This window comes from Solenopsis invicta, chromosome 14 (assembly GCF_016802725.1).
Source record: "Solenopsis invicta isolate M01_SB chromosome 14, UNIL_Sinv_3.0, whole genome shotgun sequence".
Lineage (NCBI taxonomy): Eukaryota > Metazoa > Arthropoda > Insecta > Hymenoptera > Formicidae > Solenopsis > Solenopsis invicta.
Genome location: NC_052677.1, coordinates 9232231 through 9240995, shown reverse-complemented (window position 1 = coordinate 9240995; position 8765 = coordinate 9232231). Strand labels below are relative to the sequence as shown.

The 8765-nt window shown below is 36.0% G+C and overlaps 1 protein-coding gene across 9 annotated transcripts; it reads left to right on the top strand.

The window, feature by feature from the left end:
- Positions 1-689: 689 nt before the first annotated feature.
- LOC105198930 (NADPH:adrenodoxin oxidoreductase, mitochondrial) lies at positions 690-8717 on the top strand. Of its 9 annotated transcripts, XR_005576241.1 has the most exons (7): positions 748-1090; positions 4883-5226; positions 6057-6281; positions 6463-6681; positions 6844-7059; positions 7216-8442; positions 8544-8717. XR_005576241.1 is itself a non-coding variant. In XM_039456999.1 (6 exons), exons 2-6 carry the CDS (start codon positions 5224-5226, stop codon positions 8038-8040), a joined length of 1488 nt encoding a protein of 495 aa, XP_039312933.1. In that variant the 5' UTR covers positions 748-1090; positions 4883-5223; the 3' UTR covers positions 8041-8717. The 9 variants fall into 9 exon arrangements, 8 of the variants coding, with proteins under 8 accessions (XP_025995352.1, XP_039312932.1, XP_025995351.1 ...); XM_039456999.1 differs by having other exon boundaries at positions 7216-8717; XM_011165810.3 differs by having other exon boundaries at positions 749-1090; positions 5931-6281; positions 7216-8717.
- The last annotated feature ends 48 nt before the right edge of the window (positions 8718-8765 follow it).

Genomic DNA, 8765 nt, shown 5'->3' with positions numbered 1-8765 from the left:
CGAGTATTTCGAGAATGCCGTGGAGTGTCGAAAATGAAATGAAATGTCGGGCATTCGTACTAGCGTCCGTCGTCGTATACGATGAGTGATGCCAAGTCGTGTCGCGTTCAATCGTATCAATTTTGCATCTTCTCCGTGGCCTCGTTTCTCGAATTTTAAATATGAGTAAAATAAAAATAAATAAATAGACAATAAATGATAATAATAATAAATAAATAATTATTTTAAATACGTCCTGTCTAACGGTATAAGCTCCGTCTACCTTGGTCTATGCCGACATAACGCCATGCACGTTATCTGAATTACGTATAGCGACGAGAACTGTTTAAATAATGCTTAGAGATTAAACAACTTTCCATTTTTTTTTACAAAATTTAGTCTCCAATACAAGTTAATTAATTGATATTAATATTACACGCGCGACGACGTGTCATTCGACATTTGCGACACGTTGAGGTTAAGGCACCAATTGGTTCGAGCGAATACGCGCGCGTGCGAGAACCCGAAGCGACGCGACAAGCACCCAAAGCTGAACATTATGAACGAGTGCGATTACTTCCGAGTATATGCCACTATCAAGAATACGTACTGAAACAATTATCTGCTACGTGAATATTGGCTACACGTAGTTCAATGTCCACATTTTACGGACGTAAAGGCGTTCCAAAATAAGGTAAATCGCGCGCTCTCACACTTCTCCTTGCCTCTGTGGCGCCATCCTCGAGCGCCAGCGCATTATTGCGGATATTCGACGAGAGATGGCACTGCCAGTACAATTTGCGAGCTACGCGCCACGCGGCATTACAGCGCGCGAAGAGCGAAAATAATATATAAAAAGTGAAATAAATCACATAAATTGATATAAAGAAAGAGGATTGGTATAGAGAATGGCTAGGAAGGGGATCCAATATCCTTATCTATCTTGTTGACGCCGATCGGTCGCGGACGATTACCATTATGCATAATGTAACAGACTTGCGACACAGCGGCGGATAGCAGACTAGCAGATGCGATAACGTTTGTTAAGACAGTCGAGAAAAGACGACGGTGCGCAGCTGAACTGTGTCGTGAGGCGAGTTCTCTGAAGAAGGTGAGTTGCGGTCGGTTTTTTCTTCTGGTTGTCATGTCAGATCCACGGCTATGCTCATATACGCACTTTGTAAAAATTAACCTCGAAATCAGAAGGTTCCCGGCTACCGCTTTCTACCAATTATTCCAGCAAATTCTTCTAAGAATTTCAACGAGTCTGTCGCGTCTATCGCTTTCACATGTGTACCTGTTGCGCGTATTATTATATTGATTTTCGAACGCAAGACCTGCAAGTCGAAATGCAAGATCTTTGACAAGTTATCTTTCTGCGTTCTTGCATTCCAGACACGTGGCAATTTTCTTTAAAAGGAGTAAGCAGAAGAAAGGGGATAAAATGTAAAAAAAATATAAACGTATTTTTTTTGTAATTTTTTTAACTTTGAGTATTGAAGGTAAAGAGCATAATCAAAAAAAATAATGTGTTGTTACATTAACTTATTATTCATCTCCTATTATAAATTTATTATATTATAATACTTATTATATATTATATTATTTTTTAATATTTGTCATATTACGAATTTTATTATTGTGCCATTCCATCATATACATTTTATGTAAATATATGCTTTATGTGTCAATGCTTCAGAGCTATTCCTACGTGAATCAGTTTCACAAATTATAAACATTTTAACAAAACATGATTTCTTTGTAATAAGATATATGATTTGTAACAAGATATACTGTCTATCTTGACTCGGGACAACTGCAACTTTCAGGCGTGATGCAAAGTAAAGACAGGGGAATGATAACTAGAAGGAAGCATGTGCCAAATGAATTGTAAGAACTGATACAACCAAAGATAAAGGTTTTAATTACGCACCTACTTTAAATTAATTTATTTTATGCAACAATGGAGGAGGAGAATAATCTTTCTTCAAGACAACCAAAGACAATGCGAGTCAAGTACGATGAGAGTGTCGATCTGTCATCTAACACAATGATAATGTTTGAAAAACATTTTGGGATCTTAGACATGGAACAAGACACTCAGGCGTACACATTACCCAAGCCAGAGTCTATGTTCACAGAACCACCGTGGCAGCTGGACAAGCTGCAAGAGATAAAGAGAGATTTAAATGAGGTGAAGAGTCGTCTGAACAATTTTAATCTCAGCAAATGGCAGCAGCACACGAATCGGATGAATGGAGCGGGCGACATTGTGCGCACGGTGAAAGAGAACATACAGGCGGAACTTGTGACTCAAGCCTGGTGCAAGTTCTACGAGATCGCCAGCAACTTTTCTCTGGTGCCATTGAACGAAATTTTTCGAGGAGTAGACGGTAAGAAGTTCAGGTCTGTGCATCTCTGTGAAGCACCAGGTGCGTTCGTGGCCGCCCTGAACCACTGGCTGAAGACAAACGCATCCGACGTGCAATGGGATTGGCTGGCCACCACCTTGAATCCCTACTGTGAGGGAAATTCCTATGACAGTATGGTCGCGGACGACAGATTCATCAGACATACTTTGGAGCATTGGTGCTTTGGCGCTGACAACACGGGTGATATCTTGAATCTGAGAAACCTGGATGATCTGGTAGAAAAATCCAAGTCCCTCGATGGAGGACGGATTCTGCTGGTCACCGCGGACGGCAGTATAGATTGCACGAACGTACCTGGAGAACAGGAGAGCACTGTGGCACAATTGCATTTGTGTGAGACAGTGGCCTGCATGCAACTCTTGCACAAAGGTGGTAATTTCCTGTTGAAGCTCTTCACTTTGTTCGAGCATCAATCCGTGTGTCTGATGTATCTACTGTCTTGCATCTTTCATCAGGTCAGTGTAACGAAACCAGCGAGCAGCAAAGGGGGAAATTCAGAAATGTATGTTGTCTGCATGAATTTCAAGGGCAGAGATTACGTAGCGCCGTATTTGCGCATTCTCAGACATTATTATGGCAATGTGCCGCCTACGAATGCGATGTTTAGTCTACGAGATATTCCAGACGCTTTTTTACAGAGGCTCGAACAGTGCAGCAAATTCTTCAAATTTCATCAGTGCCAGGTCATAGAAAATAACATCAGAACGTTTCATATACAAGAGAGTTCTTACAAGATTCTTTTCTTTGAAATACTAATTCTCAAGCAAGAGATTAACGCCAAGTATCTCAAAGACTGTAGATTAAGTAAAATGGATCCAGCGAATGAGATAGTCGGCCGGGAGATCATCGAAAGAAACAACAATCAATTTGTAAATAAAAAATTGCACGTCGATTCTTACAACGAACGTTGCAAGAAGCAAGACTCAGGGCCGCAAGAGCGTTTGTCGCAGATATGGGATAATGCGAAAGAAATCAAATGGCCATCAAAAAAATTTTACGTTGTAAGCAAATTTTTCAACTACGTTTCTAGAACGTCAATTTTCATAAATTATAAAAAGCGTATATATCGTGTTGCTTTTATCACAGTTTAAAGAAATTTTGTTTTTCGTTGAAAAAAATTTTTCAGGATTACATTTGAGAATTGAAATATTGAAAACTTAAAAAGATCAAAAGATTTTAACTTTATAATAACGTTTCCCGCAAAGTAATTCGTGGAACTTTATACTCATTACTGCTGTTTAAGAAATAAACATTTTACTGCACCTAAAAAAAAATCATGGATACATTTACAACGTGATTATTTTACTTTTATAGTGGCACCTACAGATATTACCGGAAGAATTAGAGATAAAAATGGGAAAGTCGTTTAACAAAGTACGCAGCTCACGCTTTTGCGACCTAACAATTTTGCAAATATTAAACAAAATTGATAATGTGATGCAAGATATGCACTCTACTGTCTGCTTTCCACCAGCCGAATTTACGAAAGAGCTCGCACAGCAGATTGATCCTAGTCATGAAGTACTGAGCTTCCAATTCGTTCAGGATTACGACAGTCATCAGACAATTATCAAAATTTATGATCGATTAGAGAAGCTCCAATCCGATCAAACACTCGTTCTCGTCGGCTACTCTTTACTGACTCAATTAAATATTGGTCTTTTATATCTCTTAGGAAATTTCTTTGAAAACATCATCGTAGAGATTCATGATAATGAGGGCTATCGTCTTAAATTGCAAGCTTATCGGCGTAATGAGAAAGTATTGAATTATTTCCGTGAAATTCTGACCGCATCACATAACGCATGTAAAGAAAATATGGCAATTTGGTCGATAATACCTGTGACAGTTTTATATGGTAAGATTCACGGACGCGTAAACGAGAAGACGTTGACTTGGGGAGGAATTTCATATAGAAGCCAAGAAAAATATTTTTAAGAATTTTTTAAAGCAAACTATTCATTCAATTGTTTTAAAATTTTTATACACAAGAGATACACGTTTTATCAATATATTAGAATTTTTTACGATTTTGTAATAACAAATGTGCTTTTTTAAGATTTTACATGAAACTCTTCCCTTGATTCATTTTAGATAGCGTGTACATAACACACAAATATATTCCGTTGAGTTTTATATAAGATACTTGGTAATAGGCACATTTTGGTGAACAAAATAATATTTTGTTAAAAACTAAACTAATTTTTCTCTAATAATTTATTCATATTTAACAACATTTCTTTCTAAAAGATTGATATACACATGTGTGTGTAATAAATTTGGATTTAATATTTAGTCATAGTTCTTTATTAAGGCTTTCATTCGTAACTTTGTAAGTTGACAAAAATTGAATTCTTTTTATTGAAACGGAAAACCATTTCGATCTTGAACAAAGAATGTTGTCGCTTATATTAAAAATGCGCCTATTATCCTACACTCGGTAGATCTTTAACAACGCATTTTCTTTCTAGAATGCGACCAGTTACCCGTGGTGATGCTACTTAATCATCTAATGATCAAACTATACGCTCGTCACGTTATCAATATGATAAGTGGTAAAAAATTGTAGCAATATGGGAATTATTACGTGATACATGATTGTATATAAAATTAGAAATAGAAATAATTGTGTATGTATATAATGGGTAAAATTCAATTGTGGATAAATATAAATATTGCCCTATAAACTTCATCTATTGTGGACACAAATGGAACTTTGTAAAATATGTACATAAACGGAGCTTTGTAAAATACGCAATGTAAATAGGAACTACTAAGATGTACATGAGAAGATAGAACATAAAATCGAAAAATGGTAATTATATATTTGTGCTATAATTATTTGAAATTATATAAGAATTTTCTTTCCTTTTTCAGAAAAGAATTGTATATTTTTATTTTAACATAATTTTAATGTTTCTTGTTTCTTCATTTTTTATTCATGAATCTAAATAAAAAAACACTGTTTACCGAGATATTTTAAATAAACATTGGTGAGAAAAAAACAAAAATTGTTCACAGTATGAACGAAAAGAAAATTATTTTAATTTAAAAAAATTTAATCTTGCTTCTATTTGCCAAAATTACGTTAATTCTTTCGTTTAAGGGAACTATGTAATCAAATCGCTTAGAAATAAAAATTTTCTTGTGAATTAATTGTAAAAAAATGAAAGCAAACCCTAATTTACCCTCTTATCTAATGTTTGTTGCTAACGGTTAAATTGAAAAAAAAATTGAGATTAAGTATATACTCTTTTTCTGGCAGACGTTCGACTCCCTGCAGTCGGACGAAATCAAATCCATGAATCGCTCGATCTTTTCGACTGCCAAAGTAGTAATTTTGTGAATTTCGACATCTATCAAAAGCGGCATTTTTTTATTTAGTAAGGATAGCACTTTTGACAAATGTAATTTAAAAAGAATCGATTATTTTATTGCCTAGTTCCCTTGATTCTTATTTTACGGCAGTGATATAACTTATTTGAATGGTAAATAACACGGGCTAATAAATATTTCCAGATCCAAGGCATTTGTGGAACGTTCTTGTTTTGTGACGAGTGGAATAACTAATGTTTTGGTGTCATGTTTAATGCATAGAACAGTGACCAAGATTCTGTCTCCCTAAAAGAAAGGAACTTTTTACAGCATCACCGCAGTGACAACGGCGCAATACACGACGACTTTCGAAACGTATCACAACAGTGTGAAAACCCAGTGTCACGTTTTAGATCGATATCGCGGCACGGAAAGATGAGACACAACATTCTCAAGAGTTGTACTCGTTCACTATGTACCGTACAACGCAAACCTCAAGTATGCATTGTCGGTGCGGGGCCGGCAGGCTTTTACGCGGCCCAACAGTTGCTAAAGGTAACAGACAATAGATTAATTAAAATTCATGACAGTGTTACTTTTAATATTGGCTTTAAAGCCACATTTACAACACTCTATAAGCGCGCGTATTGTATGTATATAAGAAGTGTTTAATTACTATAAATATTCTATGCGAAATAAAGAAATGAAGGTAAAGTCGCGCGAAATTGATTAACAGGATTCAAGCGACGTGAGAATCAGCATATTGGACAAGTTGCCTGTTCCCTTTGGTCTGATACGTTATGGGGTTGCTCCTGATCATCCAGAAGTTAAGAACGTTCTCAATACGTTTCACAAAATCGCAACCAACCCACGTGTTGAATTCATGGGCAATGTTAATGTAGGCATAGACGTTTCCGTCGAACACCTACGAGAGCTCTATGATGCTGTGTTACTGGTATGTACTTAATATTCGAAATCGATTTAAATTATCGCTTAACACACGTAATTAACACTTTTATTTCTTGAGTTAGTAGTTTTTTTGTATAAGATGTATACTTTTAATTATGATTTATATTACTCGCTAATTAATAATTAATTCTTTGTTTTTTTATTTTAGGCTTATGGCGCTCAAGAAGATCGACTGCTCAACGTACCTGGTGAAAATTTAAAAAATATGATATCTGCTCGGCGTTTTGTTGGATGGTACAATGGAGTGCCAGATGACAAAGATCTGACGGTTGATTTAGACGTAGAGGAAGCAGTTATCATAGGTCAAGGCAATGTAGCAATAGACGTTGCGAGGATTCTTTTGACACCGATCGACAAGCTCAAGGTACATAAATTTCTAATTGTAACGTTTTCTCTTAAATTAGACAGTTTCTGTCATTAACAATGGATGACAATATAATAATGTAACATAAAAGTTGTACAAATTAAATTGTATTTAAATTGATTATAATTAAATTGAAATCTCTCTTGATTATTTTAGAGTACCGACATCACATCGTACGCCTTAGAAGCCTTGTGCAATAGTAGAGTGCGAAAAGTCTTTATGGTCGGGCGAAGAGGACCTCTGCAGGCCGCATTCACGACTGCAGAACTGCGTGAGATTCTTAAGCTAGAAGGTTGCAAAACTCTTTGGCGAGATCAAGACTTCGAAAACGTGCAGACAATTGTGCCGACCTTAGAAAGACCCCGGAAACGACTAACGGAACTCATGCTGAAATCTTTAAGCGATTCCAAGAGCGATTCAATGCACACTAAAGAGCTGCATCCGATCTTCCTACGCAATCCTGTCGAGTTTCATGGTGAAAGCAAATTGGAGAGTGTCAGGTTTGCTATCACTCGTTTGCGAGGAGAGACGATACAAAATCAGATAGCTGAGACAACCGACGAATTCGAGATGATCCCTTGTGGTCTGGCTCTGCGCAGCATCGGTTACAGATCTGTTCAAATAGATAACTCGATACCGTTTAACTCTAAGAAAGGATGCGCGGAGAACATTAATGGTAAAATCGAAGGCAACCTCTATGCCGCAGGATGGGTAGCGAGCGGTCCAACCGGCGTCCTCCTAACGACCATGACAAACGCTTTCCGAGTCGGTAGATTGATACATAATGAATTAGCGAACATGAAGGGGGGCGGTGGCATAGATGGTCTATGCAGCTTTGTTCGCTCTAATAACATCCAAACTGTGTCTTACGAAGATTGGCAGAAGATTGACCGCGTTGAACAAGAGCGTGGTAAACAGCGGGGAAAAGTGCGAGAAAAGATAGTCGACGTGAAGGAAATGTTAAATATCGCTGTAAATTGAGTTACATGAAGAATACTTAAAAAATATTTGAGCAATTTAAATTCATTATTACATATGAAGGATTGATTGGCTCATTCTATTTTTTCCAAACATGAATCAATTTATGATTATTTTTCATGCTTGGAAATTTATTTTCGCCAGAGATCTATTTTAACAAGCTTGTTATAACAAGCTCTACCTTAACAAGCTACTGTGTTGTATTTCCCAATCTCTTCAATTAACAATGGGAGCAATTGGTTGCTGTAAATGATTATATAATGATAATAGATAACGAAATATATTTTTTATTTGTGATTTTGTATATATTTCATAATAATGTGATGATTATATCTGATTTAGACAATATTTGATTAGAGAGGTTTCAGTACATAAATAAATGACAAGTGATCATATATTTATAAGGTAATTATTCAATTTCGAGTAATTATTCAATTTTTTCTCACTTATGATTTTGACGAGTTTTTATTTTGATGAATAATAAGATACATTTTTTCATAAAACAGAAAGAATCTGACAAAAATAGTCACTCTGATGATCCTAAATTCATCAAAGAAGATGAGGTTCCTAAACTGAATTACGATTTATAGATACGGTTTTTTATAATGGTTATTTAGATTTGTATTATTGTATAATTATAAACATAACAATAAGTTGAATAAAGTTCAGCATTTTACATATGCACACGTGTATTTGTGTGTGTATCCCAGGGACTTAGGAATAGATCC

Coding starts and splice junctions, on each gene's coding strand:
- LOC105198930 (XM_026139566.2), top strand. CDS start 1,943: ATGGAGGAGGAGAATAATCTTTCTTCAAGACAACCAAAGACAATGCGA. Junction 3,413..3,725: donor CATCAAAAAAATTTTACGTT/GTAAGCAAATTT, acceptor TTACTTTTATAG/TGGCACCTACAGATATTACC. Junction 4,270..4,882: donor ACCTGTGACAGTTTTATATG/GTAAGATTCACG, acceptor TTTTCTTTCTAG/AATGCGACCAGTTACCCGTG.